Source organism: Ceratotherium simum, chromosome 4 (assembly GCF_057802395.1).
Source record: "Ceratotherium simum simum isolate JZ-2026a chromosome 4, ASM5780239v1, whole genome shotgun sequence".
NCBI lineage: Eukaryota > Metazoa > Chordata > Mammalia > Perissodactyla > Rhinocerotidae > Ceratotherium > Ceratotherium simum.
Window position 1 is genome coordinate 30,378,717 of NC_141903.1, and position 16,592 is coordinate 30,395,308.

The following is a 16,592-nucleotide window of genomic DNA, read 5'->3' on the forward strand; positions in this document are numbered from 1 at the left end:
CTTCCAGCCCCATCAGCGTAGGTCCCTTTATCTGCTGGCCTCCCATCGTCATCAAGCACAGCCCAGAGGCAGCAGAGGGCAGGGGAGTGCTCACCCCCACAAGGCTTATGATTGTACTTGCTTTCATCTTCTCTATATCTTTAACCTAAACATAAGGATTTAAATAGGATTTATCTCACAGACGGGCATCCTTAATCCTGGGCTCGACTAGTTCATCCTGAAATTTTGGTGTCATTTGAAAATCCCTATAATGCAGAGAAATTGTCATTGAAGAGTTACACATGAGAAAGTGGGATCATCACGCTCAGGAAAAAGATGGTGAGATCAAAGAAAGAAACCGGTCAATCAACGTGAATAAGGTATTGTGCTAAACACAATGGATAGACGGAAGACGCAGTTACTGCCTCCGTGTACTCATCGTGGTGGAACAAGAGGATATGAAATTATGGAATGTTTCTAATATAAGGTTCATTTTTAAATTGAATGTGAAATTGATTCCCAACGTCAAAGAGAGAAAATGCTGACTAAAGAGTGTTTATGCTGAATATGTGTTAGACTGTTAAAATGAACTGTGATGCTAAATGTCATCCTCAGCGTAGCCTAGGTGTTCGCCAAACTTCTGATGCATAGCGTTTTTCAGTCCCTGTCGACTGAGAATCTTCTGTATTCATGTCATTGTTGGCCACAAACTACAAATTTGTATTAATACAACACATGGCTGCTAGCCCCTAGGGAGGTTATTAAGTAGAAGCGTCTCTGGGACAGTGCCTGACGTATCATGGATACCAAGTCATACCGAATGAATGAATGAATGGATGATATGAGACTTGTTTATAAAAGATCTAACATCAGATAAAATGTGATACACGTCTCACAATACACTAGGGCTATGGTTCTTAAACCAAATGTGTAAATGAAGGCATTGGGTGTTAGCTTTTCCCAATTCCCAGGAAAATCAAATATAAGCTAAAACTCAGAATTCTCTTGATTTTAAACTTTTCTCCTACAAGTTTTCCTGAAACAGTTATGGTCTATATAACAGACCCTAGTACAAAATAATATATTATTTAATACCAAGTTATATATAATAACCTACTTTAAGGATACTATTTTATGGTTTTCTGCACCATGACTTTTATTTCCTGACCAGAACTTGAGAACTCTGCTCTCAAAGTTCAGAGAAGAAAGTGTGGTTTCCACCTCAACTGTCCAGAAAGGATATAAGGGAGTGGTGGGAGGAAGAGAGGTGACGGGGGAAAGGAAGCAGTCGAGCAGAGTCTGGAAAGGTGGGAAGGACTTTGCCTTTTAGAGAATGTCAAATCTTACTGAACAGCTGGCAGCAACTTTTGAAAGCCTCCTAGTGGCTTTCAGATATGAAGTTCCCAGCTCCGTTGAGGTTCAAGAAGGTAAATCACAAAAGCCAGTCACAGGTACTTGTGAGACTCTTGTGGTTGGAAACTTGGCTTTAATGAGATTGGAGAGAATATACTATAGTGGTCAGTAGTGTTGGTTCTAGGGTCAGACAAACCCGGTGTGGGTAACTTGGACTAAACTTCTTGCACTTAACCTCTTAACCGGTGTCTCCCTCCATTCAATGGGGACAATAATGGAGCTTGCATTATTGGATTGTTGTGAAGATTCAACGAAATTATGCCTGGCCCACAGTAAGCACTCAGTATTTTATACTTATCAAAACAATCCATGAGCTCAAAGTTATAGATGAGAGAATGGAGGCTCAAAAAAGGAAGTAATTTTACACAAAGTTGAAGATGGAGTCATAGGTGGAGCCTAGATTCAAACCCAGGTGTAAAGCCCATGGTTAAAGTTGTTGAGAGAGAATGCCTAGAAACACTTCCCATCTCTGCCTCAACTAGCCTGAGGGGGAGGTGGCTGGGCCGGCCAGGTGCTGGGAAGAGCAGAGAAGAGCTCAGGCCTTTCGCTGGTGGAGTCTGGCTTTCGGGAAATCAACACACTGTGGTTCCCATGTTTCCCGAGCACCTACTGAGGGTGTGCCAGAAGCGCGCTGCACCAGCAACAGTGGAGATGCAGAGATCTCTTACTTGTCAGCCAAATTCAAAATGAGAACAGGGTACAGACTGTCCCTTCTTCCCCATGACCAAGTCATCAAGCAAAAGTGCTTGCTGAGGGATAGAGCCTTTATTTTCTCCAGTGATTGCAAAATCTGTCCTCTCTGCATCCAAGCACAGAGGACTCAAGGTCCTGGAGGCAACTTGGAGGGGCAGGAGGGCCATGTGGTGATGGTTGTCTGGAGCCAGTGGGAGGCCTATCAGGTGGTAAGGTGCTCAATGAATTTGGTGACTCTTCTCCACATTGCCCCGGTACATTGTATTAGGTCCATAAAGAGATGTCTCCACCCTGGTTAATTCTCTGTGATTGGTGAGAGCACACAGCCAATGAATCCCAAATCAGAGGTTTAATCCTTGGACCAGTTCAATTCATTTTACTAGAACCCTGCCCTCGGAGGTGTGGGGCTCCCCATGTGTCAGCACCAGGTTGAAGGGGCCACCCTTTCTGATCATGGGACTGGAGGAGAAATGGTGCAGAATAGGGGGCAGTAGTGGGCTGTAGAGCCAGAGCTGGGTTTACATCCTAGCTCTGCCTCTTCCTGGCCTGTGACAAGGGCAGGTGACACTCGGAGCCTCATTGCTTCACCTGTGAAACAAGCACATTGTGAGAATGGAATGGAATATCATATACATAAAGAGTCTAGCACAGAACCTGGGGATGGGAGGCTGTTACTCCGTCTACTCCAACATGGTAGCTATTACTACTCCATGTGTGCAAGTTCCAGGAACATTCAAGGCACAAATCCGACTGTCAGTGGGTTAGGAGCAATGTTTCGCTGGAGAAAGCCAGCACTGGGAACACCGAGGCATAGCACCAGAGCCAGGAGAAGGCAATGAAGCAGTGACCAGTCCACACCAGGGTCCCTCTCCACCAGGGCTTGGCCTATGCCGAGATGGACCCTCCTACTCAGCCATGAACCCCTCACCATGCTCTGCAAGGAGATTCCTGTCAGCAGGGAGCTGCTCCTCTCTGCCTCTCTGTGTTTATGCCTCTCATTGCAGTGATTATGAATACAGCCTAGAAAATGGGGACATCTCGGGAGTGCAGCCCTGGCCTCTGCGGTACCATGACAACCAGCTTCCCAGCAATCACCCCTAATAATGGCCACACGCTCACGGTCTCTTCCACCTGGGCAGAGGCTCCCCAGGGAGTTCAAGCTTCTCTTGGAGCAGCTGAGCAAAGCTTTCTGTTGGGAACAAATTATGAGCAAGTGAGAAAGAGAGCGAGAGAGCAGAGAGACAAGAGGTCTCTAACCTGTGAGGTACTAGTGGGCCCAGGGACCTGGAGATGCTGGCGGTAGGAACGTGTGATACCACAGGAGGAGGCATAAAGCCCCAGGGATACCTCTGCCACTCGCCCACCTTACAGAGAGGGATACGATGGAGTGAAAATCCAAATATGAGCTGTTGTAAAGCTGGGCCTTGCTGCCGCCAGATTTCTCCGTTAACTCCTGTCGAGACACCCACTGCCAACTCATCATCTTGTCTGCGCTGGAGTCGCCTCCGTTACTGCTGCCTGCTGGAGAGAATGTGCTCAGAGCCCTCCTTTAATCAATATCTTTCCAGAATAGCAGTTCTCAAAAAGACACTGGCCCCACTTGGCTAATAAATGATTATTCCTCACAAAGGAATGACAAACAGGCCCCCAATTAATAAACTCGTCTGTGGACGTTAGCCCAAATTTAGCCTTTAGATTGACAGGTAAGGCCTCAGCCAAATACAGGGTCTTGCTTCCCCTCCTTAGATCACAGACTCCAGCTGAGGCTCCTTCATGAGAAAGGTCTCACCCAGAGCTAATGAGCCCTTAAGACGCTGTTGTCACTCAGGGAGCATGTGGTCCTTCAGCTCCCCAGCTCTCCAGGCCTCCGTTTCCTCAGCTGTGAAATGGAGATCATTCTTACCCTCTACAGTGCCAGGCAGGGAACACATGCTATTGTTATCACTGATGCCGCCTTTCTGTGGGGCCCGGTTCCTAAACTAGGATTGCTTAGCTCCTTGTGAATTCTGAACAAATATATATATTTTTTAATTAACAGGGTGAAGTATGGACGGTGGCCAAATTAACCAGTAAGAGGAAGGAAAGGATGCAGTGGGCTGAGGTGGTCATGGAAGGCTTCCTGGAAGAGACAGTGAGCCCGGAAGGTTGAATAGGAGTCAGAGAAACAGGGGAGCAGAGATAGGTGGTATTCTGGACCAAATGTTTGTGTTCCTCTAAAATTCAAATGTTGAAATCCTAACCCCCAATGTGATGATATTAGAAAGTGGGGCTTTGGGGAGATAATTGGTCATAAGGGTGGAGTGCTCATGAATGGGATTAGTGCCCTTATAAAAGAGACCCCAGGGGCCAGCCTGGTGGTGTAGTGCTTAAGTTTGCGTTCTCCACTTCAGCGGCTTGGGGCTCACTGGTTCAGATCCCGGTGCGGACCCACACGCCGCTCATCAAGCCATGGTGGTGGTGGCGTCCCACATGCGAAATAGAGGACCGTTGGCAAAAAAAGAGAGACCCCAAAGAGCGCTCTCACCCTCTCCATCGTGTGGATACGATAAGAAAAAGGCCATATGCAACCCAGAAGAGGGCCCTCACCAGAACCTGACTATACTGGCACCCTGATCTCAGACTTCCAGCCTCCAGCACTATCAGCAATTTCTGTTGCTTATAAGCCACCCACTCTATGGTGTTCTGTTAAGGCAGCCCCAACTAAGACAGGTGGGGAATGAGCATGGATCAAGTCCTAGTACGTGCTAAGTGTTCCATAAACATTGGCCATCATTATTCCAGGGTGTAAACCAGAAGTTACAAACTACAGTCCACGTGGCTTACACATGACTTATGTTTGACCACACGCTAATACTTTTTTTTTTTTTTTTTTTGGTGAGGAAGATTAGCCCTGAGCTAACATCTGTCGCCAATCCTCCTCTTTTTGCTGAGGAAGATTGGCCCTGGGCTAATATCCATGCCCATCTTCCTTACTTTGTATGTGGAACGCCTGCCACAGCATGGCTTGACAAGCAGTGCATAGGTCAATGCCCAAGATCCGAATCCACGCACCCTGGGCCACCGAAGCCAAGTGGAACACCTGAACTTAACCACTATGCCACTGGGCGGGCACCTAAAACTTTAATTAGTTGCTAACACTGAAACATCAAGATTCCTCAGAAAAATTTAGATTTTACCAATGAGATAATCTGATTTTACCAATGAGATAATCTGACTATGCTGGACCCACATTTCTGCATGGCAGCAATCAGCTGGAGCTGAGTGGAAACTGCCCCCTTTACAGGGTGTAGACACCCTAGTTTGCCGCAGTCCCTACCACTCCTTGTCACGTACCCATGCGTGCTTCATCTATTTCACTACCTGCCTGGCCTCTGGAGGCAGGAGGGCTCTGACCCTGGTGTCAATGATGACTAGGCCAGTCAGGCCACAGTGGGGTATTTGAGCAGGAGAGAAGTGGACAGTAATTTTGGAGTGCTGATCTAGGGCCTGATATGAAGGGCCCTGAATGCCAGCCCAAGGGAGTGGGACAGTTGGCCATTGGCGATGGGGAGTCACTGTAGGTGTCTGAGCAGGGAAGTGGCATTGCTTTGGGCAGAGTTACCCAGCACACGGCAGATCACCTGCAGACTCAGGTTCTCCCGCTAACTCCTGATTGTCTCTGAGCCGCTTGGCTTGCTCCAGCTTTGCAGCTGCTGTGTTCTGCTTCCTCTGGACTGTGTCAGCCTGTGGGTACAGCAGCAGTGGCGGCAGCAGGAATGCTAGGAGGACAGGGTGGCTGAGCTTGCTGGTTCACTGCTCCCTTGGAAGCAGTGAACCCCTCACAGCCCATGCCCTGAAGCAGCCCGCTCTGGCCTGCCTTCTGGGCCAGCTGTAGAGGAGCAGCTGCTGAAAGGAAGTGGGCTCTTCAGGGCCCTACAGGGAGAGCGAGTTGCCACCGGGGCCCAGAGAAATAACAGCAGCTTCCCAGAGTGGGGGAGAGCTCATAAACTCTGTCCCCTTCCTATGTTGACAATGTGGGGAAAGAGGGTATTCATTTCCTACTGCTGCTTTAACAAATTACCACAAACTTAGTGAGCTTGGTGACTTGAAACAATACAAAATTATCTTGCAGTTCTGGAGGTCAGAAGTCCAAAATGTGTGTCACTGAGCTAAAATCAAGGTGTCTTCACGGCTCCGTGCTTTTCTGGAAGGTCTCGGGGAGAATGTTTTCTGGCCTTGTCCAGATTCCATAGGCAGATACATTCCTTGGCTCATGGCTCCTTGCCTCCATCTTCAAAGCCAGCAATGGCAGACGAGTCTGTCTCACGTTGTGTCACTCTGACACCGACTCTCCTGCCTCCTTTCACTTATAAGGAGCCTTGTCATTATGTTGGGCACATCCAGATAATCCAGCATAATCTCCCCATTTTAAGATCAGTTAATTAGCAGCCTTAATTCCCCTTTTGCCCTGTAACATATTTACGGGTTCTGGGGATCAGGGTATGGACATCTTGGTGTGTGGTGGGGGGCATCATTCTGCCTACCACAGAGGAAAGGAGCAACTTGTCTTCCTTTAAGAAAAAAAGCCCCCAGCCATGCTAAGTAGGTGGGCCCACTCTGTGTTGAAGGAAGTACCAAAGAGCTAGGGCCTTGCCTATCTTGCTCACTCTTGTAACCCCAGCCCCTGTCAAAGTGCCTTACACACCTGTCAGGCACTCAATACACGTTGGTTGAATAGTATGTGGCGCTAGTATTTGTTGACTTCTGCCCATGTGCCAGGCACTGCCCAAGGAGTCTTAGCTGCTTTTATCTCATTTGATTCTTATAACCATGAATAATGGGAACTGATATCTGCATTTTAAAGATAATGAAGCTGCATCTTAGCGAGGTATAGAAAATGCACAAAGACAATCCAGCCTGTAATGGTGGAGCACCGGGTCTAGCCCGAATATGTCTGAGTCCAAAGTCCATTAACATCTCTGTTCCAGCCCGAGAGACATACCCGAGGAAAGCAATTTGCAATTTACTAGAAAATGATCTCATCCTCCAGCCTTTCCACGTGATCTCTCTGTGCCACCAGTCCTAGAATCCCATGGTCCCCTAAAAATGTATTTATCACCTCAGGCATTTACTTCTCTGATTCCCCTGTTTAGTGTAAGAGGCACCCCTCCTACCCCCTAAACATCATCATCAGGGGTCAGCAAATTATGGTCTGCAGACCACATCTGACCCACCACCTGTTTTTGCACAACTCTAGCAAATAGGGTTTTTACATTTTTAAAAGGTTGATCAAAAATCAAAAGAATACTGTTTCATGACACAAAAATTGGACGAAATTGAAATTTCGGTGTCCATAAACAGAGCTTTACTGGAATACATGCTCATCTGTTTACACATTGTCTATGCTGCTTTCACACACTGAAGGCAGAGTTGAACAGTTGCAGCAGGGACCAAGTGGCCCTCAAAGCCTAAAATATGTACTGCCTGGCTCTTTACAGGAGAAGTTTGCTGACCTCTGATCTATCCAGAGCTTGTTGATCATTCAAGGGTTAGCTTGTCATTAAGCCTTCCTGATCACACCAGCCCAGATCACACCACACCAGATTGTCTCATCATTTCTCCCTGCTGTGCATTTTTAGTCTGTTTTTTCTGTCTGAAAAAAGGTTTTGACTCATTATATCTTAACTTTGAATGACTGTCTAGTAAAAGAGATGATATTTGTTAAATATATGTAGAAGTGTTTTGAAAATAGTTATACAAAAGTCAGGGACCGATATAATCGCTTCTAGATTAATTGCTCACTATTATCATGCTATGTATTTTGTTGCTCCAGTGTTCGCTGTTGTGTAATTGTTTGTAGAATTAATGAAGGGGTATCTGAAAAGCAAATTGCAAAGGCTGAGCAACTGGGCTTTATTGTTTCCCAGTTCAGAATCCTCTGGGTCTCAATATGATCTAAGTTCCAGCCTCCAGCCCACGTCTGGAGACTATGTTCTTAGGCCCATGGTAGTATAGTAGCCACTAATTAAATCTTAAACTTCTCTCACTGTCCTCAGCTGGGTGAAGGCCAGCATTATCAGTCCGTGGGAGCTCTTACCCTCCGTGGGAAAATTGTTGGCCGTCTCTCTCATTGGGCAAAATTACTGGATGTGTCTTCTGTGTAGTAAAAATTACTGGCTGCCTCTCAATCACTGAGCCTTTTCTCTCCAGGGGCAACACTGTTGCCTGCATATCTCTGAAGGAAAATTGCCATCTGCCTCACTCTGTAGGAAAGTTGCCAGTTGTGTCCCCATTATGGGGAAATTGTCAACCACGTCTCCAAACGGAAAAGCGTGCCAGCTGTGCTTCTCCATAGAGGAAATGTCAGCAGAAGTGAGCAATTTAAAACCCCGTGCGTGATTCCGGGTCTGTTCCTTTTTCATCATGAACAAACCTTCACTTCCCCCTGCCTAGGTTCCTTTACTTTCCTTCTCATCCGCCTGAGTCATCAAAGCCAGGGTGGTGGTGACGCTGTTCAGCACCAAATGAGAACCACTTGTACCAAGGAAGGTGTATTTCAAGTGACAGTCCAGAGACAAGCTATTGTGTGTCTGTGTTACAGCCCAGTTAGAAGACCTAGAAATCGATTTAACAACTGGTGGCTCTTAAGATCTGGCCCAAATGGAAGAACACATTAGGCTGCTGGACTCATTTCACACCAAGCTTGCCTTGAGAAGCACCCGCTTCTGCATTCCTGCTGCCTTCCTTGTTATTCTGGGTACAGGCGTCATGCTAAGTGCTTGACATGAAAGACCTCTTCTGTCCCACAACCACCCTAGAAGGTAGGTGCTCCTCTTACTCCATTTGACAGATAAGGAAAACGGAGCTTGGAAGGAGTCAAGCCACTTGTCCAAGGCTTCATAGCTTATAAGCCACAGAGCTGGATTTCAACTCGCCTGCAGAGCTTGGAACCACCGTACTCTTAGCTACCACACCATATGGGATGGAGTATGAGGGGGCCATCAGGGTCATCTGTACTGATCTGGCTCCACTCCTGACCCTTCAACATGGGCATGAGTTCCTGTGCAGTGTCCAGTGCGAGGTCCAGAGAAAGGAGCCACACCCAGGAACAGCCTTTACCTATGGTTTCCCTACGTTCTCTCTTCCCCTGTCCCCAGAGTCCACGACCAGCACACTGCATGCTTTCTTTCTTCTTTTGCCCCAGTTTTAATGAATGCAGTTTTACCTTTAGGTTTCCCTAAAGTCAGCAGTTTTCTTCTTAACTCTTCCTCTCTCTTATTTGTGATTTCAACTCTTTCCCAGAATTCTGGGACCTTATTCAGTTAGCCAGTCATCTGAGCCCTCTCAGGTGAATAGCCCTGTGTCAGGCACCTTGAAGGATAACATCAAACACAAGATACTTTCCATTCCATGGAGACATATTCATATCTGTACATGTTGTAACATAAAACACTGTCTGCACAAGACACCAAATATAGCCTGTAGAATTTGAAAGGAAGTATCAGTTACTTTTGACTATAGCGTTGTCACCCAAAGTGTATTCTGAGGGCTCTGTACTAGAGAAACACTGGGCCACAAGTGATTTGCCAAAAAAACAAAATGGAATAGCAGGGAGGGAGGTGGTGTGATCCAATAAGATTTGAAAGCAGTGGTTCTCAAGCAGGGGCACTCATGCCCCTGGGGGACATTTGGCAGTATCTGGGGCCATTTTTGGTGGTCCCAACTGGGAGTTGGGGATTTAGTGGGCAGAGGCCAGGGATGTTGCTAGGCATCCTACAATGCCCCAACAACAAAGAGTTATCTGGCCCAAAATTCAATAGTGGAAAAGTTGAGAAACCTGGATTCCTAGATTAAAGAATGATAAAATTTTTTTTTATCTGCAGGACTTCTCAGCACCTTTGATAGGCTAATTGCATTGTCAACCCCTAAAATTGAGTAGGAGTTTCCCAAACCCATTTGACCTCAGTATCTGAAATTCCTGACATATTCCTGAATGTTCTGCTGAAGTCACTTTGGGAAGGCTAGCCTAGTGTAAGGAGCATTAGAAGAGGGAAATGGAAAGACAAGACCAGTGGAATTCATAGATCTTATCATCTAAGAGCTGGGAGGAACCTGGGAGGCAATCCTCCTTCTCTTTATATTACAGACAGGAAACAGGCCCGAGAGTTGATGGTTGCCCAGTCATTCAAATGAGAGGCAGTAGGACAGAGGTAAGAGCATAGGCTGGATGCAGACCAAGTTCAAATCCTGGCTCTGCCTCCTACTAGCTGTAGAACCTCTTGTGCCTGAGTTGACTGACTGGAGTGATTTGTGGAAAAGGGAAATAGTAATAACTACGAATATTGAATGAGTTAATACATGTAAAGCATACAGCATAAGTGCTTAACAGATAGTAGATATTATTAAAAGCTGGCTAATTTGTGTCCAGCCTGGATTACAACCCAGCATCCCTGACTCCCAGTCTAATGTTCTTTCCAATATCCCATGATGGACACAGGAAGAGGTAAGGAGGAGCAGAGGCATGGACGTGGGAATGCACACCTATATCCAGGACGTGAAGGAGCTCACTTTGACTTATTTAAACAGAGAAATGGTATTGACAAAGCAAGGAAAAGTCTGATTGTAGAGGCAGCATAACAGGCAGACAGATGGTCAGCTGAACACCCATCTCTACCGCTCACAAGCTGCATGATCCCGGTCGTTACTCAACCTCTCCTAGTCTGTCTCATCTATAAATAAGAACAGTGAGAGTACCTTCCTCATAAGTTTGAGCATTAAATGGGACAATGTATGCAAAGCATGAGGACCAAGAAATGGTAGTAAATGTCATTATTATTGTTGTTACTGTTATTATTCAGGTCTCTGAGACACAGGCTCGCTGTTGGTGAATCTGACACATCCCCAGTGACTAGGTCTAGGCTATTAGTATTCTCATCAAGATTGCTTCCTCACAAAGGGAGCAAAGCTTGTCTTCCCTCCACCATAGCTATCCTCCTTTCTTCTCTTGATGTCTTTATTTGCTGGAAACTAGTTGGATACCCTGCAGGTCAGCAGGATTTCTAATGCAAGCCAAGGGTCTTCAGGAGAAGTACCAGTTTTGATTCGTCTCTAGATCTGTCACTCAAGCACTAGATACTTTTGTACCACGTGCTCAGTAAATTACATGGAACACACAGTAGGGTTCCATATGCATTCCACTCACTGCTTCTCCAGCACCTTTGTTCCCCTCTGATAATGCAGTAAAATCTCTCTTATTCACATCTGTGAGTTTGTGTAATTGTTTCACATTTGTCCCTTCCTCTAGCCTGTGAGTCCCATGAGGGTAGGACTGGATCTGTCCCATTCCTTGTGTCCTTGGCATGTAGTAACAGGGCCTGGCATGTGTCCATCCAACAAATGCTTTTTCTTTGTATGTTCTAGGTCATGCGCTAAGTGTTGTGCATGTGTGCGTTCTCATAAAAGACACTTAATAGCTGCTAAAGGAGTGCTTAGTCTGAATCAGTGAAAACCTTGAGTTACAGATGACTTCCTATGGAGCGTATTTTTTTCATGCTTTTCAGGGACTTAAATTTAAAGTGAATTAAGCATTGCTTAGACAGGTTCCTTTCAGAACCTGTTTAATTGATAGGTATTATTTTCATTTAAAAATTAAAATGGCTTATCAGTATTCACTCATTTAACATATATTTACTGAACACCTCCTGTGTTCCAGGGAATGCAGCAGAACAAAGCCCCCTGCCCTCATAGGGCTTGCATTCTATTAGGGGAGACAAAATATATTAAATTGCAATCCACGTTAACTGGGGAAGAGGGACAGTGGGAGGAAAATTTGCCTCGTTGCTGACAGGCCACAGGGATTAGCATCCAGGGGTGAGCAATGGTCTGAGGGTCTGGGCTTCTTGTGTGAGGGTTTTGACAGGTCATACCAAGTCCTGGGGTCCCTAGTCTATACTTGCTCTAAAAGCCATGCTCCTAAGTGTTTGAAAGGGATTTATTCTCTTAAGGGCTTTGGCTGTATAAAAAGGATAGAATAGGACTAATGATCATTAAGAACCCTTCCACAAGTTTTCGTGAAATTAATGCACAATAAAAAATACTTAGTGTGATAACTAGGAAAAAAAGAGCCTTGCAGCTTTATAATTCCATGATTCTATGTAGATTCTACCCTGGTATCTTTTTACAGCTCCTAAAGTAAGGTCTTATGCATAGTACAAGGCAGAATTGCATCATGATTAAGAACAGACTTTGAAGTCAGACAGTCCTGAGTTCAAAGCGCAGCTCCACCTCAGTCTAGCTGTGTTGTCCTTGGACAGGTTACAAAACCTCTCTGTGCCTTAGTTTTCCATATCTATAAAATAAGGAATCCCCATTCCTATGTCACAGGGTTGTTGTAAGGATTAGGAGATAAAACCCTAAAGCACAGGGCCTGGAAGATAATAAGCTTCCCTTAAACAGTAATTATTAACACAATTAAATATTGTTACTGAAGGAATGAAAAGAACTTATGGAGTTGATATTAAGACTTGGATATGCATAGACATGCAATGAACTGCAAAGTGCCATACTGATTGGTACATTATCTATATCCTGCTTTCTGTATCCTTTATAAATAATTGGTGGTGGGTTGATTAAAGAATTGTCTTCTTTCATTTCACCTCCATCTTTAGGGCTGTCATTTTGAGGCCTTACAATGTTGCTATGCTGGCCTCCCTATATGCCAGGTATTTAGAGAACAGGTTCCCAGGTATAACCTTGTAAACATTCTTTATGTGATTTAAATAGCCCACAGGCTCCGTAGTCCTCAGTCCCAAATTCTCAAGAACCTTGATGAATGAAATATGATTGGCCAATACAAAAGCAGTGCATACTGATGATGATAAAAATAGCAACGGACATTTATTGAGGACCTACCATGTGCCAAGCGACATGCATCCCCATTCTGCAGCTGAGAAAACCGAGTCTCAGGGTAGTAAATAAAGTGTTAACAGCTGGTAAATGACAGAGGCGGGAATTGACTGACTGCAGAATGTAGTTTGCTAAACCCTTCCCACTGACTGCCTCAAGCTGTCCCTACAGGTGCATCGGGTGGAGGTACCCAAGTCTCAGGGCTCCACTCCTCTCTCTATTGAGATGTGTGCCTGGAGTTCCTAAGCCCCCAGTCCTAATGAGATGATCACTTTGAATAGAAACTAATATGAAATCTAGTTCTTAACTATGAGGATACCAATCGGAGTCCAGGGGCCTTCATTAATTGCTCAATCGAAGTCCAAGAGATAGGGCATGGACTGAGACATTGGGTCCGAGACTGTAACAAGCTCATGTTTTCCTGTTTCAATAGGTTTTTTAATTCTCAAGTTCAATTCTGATTGATCAGTTTTTTGTTATTCTCTTAAATGGTTCTTTGAAAATTAGTATTTTGGTGTGGCTCATGGTTTAATTCAGGTTTGCAAGACAACTCATTATATTCTTAGGTTTTCTACATAGAATTCAATACTGACTATGTGACTGTGTTGAGCAGGCAGGAAAGAGGAAGGCTTGGGGGATGAGTTAACTCAGTAACCTGCAGGCTGTTTGGTTCAGCCTAAAATGGTGACACAAACATTTATTAAGTGGAACCATACTCAACAGCCATTCTTGTAGGTCAAAAATAATTGAGTATTGGCAAGTATGTATAGCTCAAAATCATACGTGCTAAGCTCGTAGAAGGCAAAGAATTCATTAATTTATCTGGCTTTCGTTCCTATCAAGCAACAAATATTGATTGAATGGTTGTATGCAAGACTCTCAGTACAAGGGTAAGAAACACCAAAATCCTACCCTCAAAAAGCTCACATCCTAGTTGAGATAAGACAAACCTATGGGTCGTTAAATAATAATGTGAAAAATGATTATTCCATTGTGAGAGTACCTAAGCAAATGCTAAATAAATGGGCCAAACCAAGATGATGGGGCTTCAGAGAAAAAAAAAAAAAAAAACATCATTTGGGGCTGAAATAATATGTAAAAAATGAGTCATATGAATCAAGCGGAATTTGAAACAATGAAGGAGGAATGATCAGACAGAACATAGAAATAGGAAATGTCAAGATATATTCTATACTTCCAAGTTGAACAGAGAGGTTCAAAAGCAAGGTAGAAAGACAAGTTAAGGCAGCTTATCATGGGCTTCAATATCAAACTGAGGAGCCGTGCCTTTATTCCTGTAAGTGGAAATCAGCTGAAGCTATTGAGAGAGAAAATAAGAGCCTGGATATCAGAGCAAATAGACAATATACACAAAAGACATTGTAGCCACAGTTTACTGATGAGACTGAGACACAGAAAAGTAACTTCCCCAAGGTCACACAACTGGTAAATGCAATGTGACCTTAGACTCAAGGCAGCAGAGCCCCACTATTAAACACCATGATCCAAGAGATATGAAAACATATGTCCACACAAAAACTTGTACATGAATATTCATAGCAGCATTATTCATAATAGTCAAAAAGTAGAAGTAACCCAATGTCCATCAACTGATGAATAGACTAATAAACAGAATGTGGTATATCCATACAATGGGAAATATTATTCATCCATAAAAAGCAGGGAAGTACTGATACATGCTACACCATGGATTCACTTTGAAACCATTACACTAAGGGAAAGAAACTAGTCACAAAAAACCACAAGTTGTATGATTCCATTTATGTGAAATTTCCAGAATAGGTAATTCCGTACAACCAGAAAATAGATTAGTGGTTGCCTAGGGCTGCAGGAGTAGAGAATGGGGAGTAACTGCTATTGGGTATGGAGTTATTTAGGGGGGTTGATGAAATGTTTTAAATTTAGATTGTGGTAATGGTCACACGATTACGTGATTATACTAAAAACCACTAAACTATAAACTTTAAGTGAGAAAATTTTATGATCTGTGAATTATATCTCAAAAAAGCTGTAAAAAAAGTTTTAAGCACCTAAGATGACTCAGGTTTGGTATGTGCAATAACACCCAGAGACCAGGGGAAATGTGAAATGGAGTTAAATACATAGTAGACCTGGAGCTTGGAAACGGTCAGCGCCAGATCTATGGATGGGACAAGTCCTATGCCTGTCCTACCATGAGAAAGAAAATACAGAATCCAGTGACAGCTTCTTCTGCTGCCAGAAATCTGACAGTTCTCTATCAGCAACTTACATTCTGCAGATTCCAGCCCTACTCCAAGTTCGACTGTTGGCTTTCTTGCTGGCCCAAACATGTTAGAGTCAGTTGATAAAGATGTGCTAAATTCTTCTCGTTTTGCTTTTGTTCCACAGTTTTTGAAGAGCCGGAAGATCCAAGCAACAGGTCGTTTTTCTCTGAAATTATCTCATCGATTTCGGATGTGAAGTTTAGCCACAGTGGGAGGTATATCATGACCAGAGACTATCTGACAGTCAAAGTCTGGGATCTCAACATGGAAAACCGCCCCATGGAGACTTACCAGGTACAGACCACCACCCATCCATAGGTATATTGAGCACGTCCTTTGTGGACTTCCTCTGCCTGCAAAGTCTTGCCATGCAGAAGAAAAAAAGACAGTACATCATGATATATTCAATAAAATGGTTCAGCATGTAAGTGCCAGAGGATTTAAGATAGGGGTGCATATGGATGGGCTAGAATTCAATTTAACCCACGTCTACTGAGCCCTTACTGTGGGATGGATACTACAGACACAGAGATGAGCAAGACAGAGTCCTGCACTCGTGGAGCTGACCGTCTGGTGGAAAATCCAGGTGATGAACAGGAAATAGAATGTGCAGTGATTCAAGAGATGGTACTGAGTGCCATAGGAGCAGGTGCAGGGAAGGCCAGCCCAGTGAGAAAGGCTTTTCTGGAGAAGTGACCCTAAGCTGAGTCTTGACCGCCACAGACTAGCCAGAAAAACTGTATTCTTAGAAGAATAGTATGTTCAAAGGCCTGGTGTCAAAAAAAATGTAGTGTGTTCAGAAAGGAGTTCTTTACACCTTGAATATGGAACACGAGGACAGAAAGAAAAGCCTGGAGATGTAGGCCCTGTTGAAGTAGATTAGGTTATTTTTGTCTTTAGGCTCAGTACAATGGAGAGCCGTTAAAAGGTTTTGCACAGGAAATGACATTATGAATCTTTTGTTTTTTACAGTGGGTTTCACATTGCAGTTTGCCAAATAGAGGAAAGGAATTTAGACAGAAGGAGATGATGGCAATTTTGGCTGGCATGGTGGCATGCAGATGGAGGGAGAGGTCTGATGAAGAGTCTGTGAGGCTCACTTGCTGATTGAAGGTGGAGGGAAGAGGAAACCAAGAAGACTGTGTGGAGGTTTTTGGCTTAAGCATTGGCTAGATGGTTGGTAGATTTGCTGGCACAGGGAACAAAGGACGAGGCAGTGTTTAGAATGGTTTTTTTGAAAGAGGAGGACCAGACTTTGAGGTAGAAGGGATTTGAAGAAGCTAATTCCAGGCAAGAGTATAATCGAAGCAAAGATCAAGAGGCAGGGATAAACTGGTCTTATTTTAAGACATCTTG

General features: G+C 44.4%; 1 protein-coding gene across 2 annotated transcripts in view; it reads left to right on the top strand.

Moving 5' to 3' along the window:
- The window catches only part of PPP2R2B (protein phosphatase 2 regulatory subunit Bbeta), a 260,773-nt gene that overhangs the window by 233,902 nt on the left and 10,279 nt on the right, over window positions 1–16,592 (top strand). For both annotated transcript variants that reach the window (XM_087429601.1, XM_004420021.3), the window contains one exon: window positions 15,361–15,530. In XM_087429601.1, coding sequence (XP_087285727.1) covers window positions 15,361–15,530 — 170 coding nt within the window. The remainder of the gene's footprint in view (window positions 1–15,360; window positions 15,531–16,592) is intronic.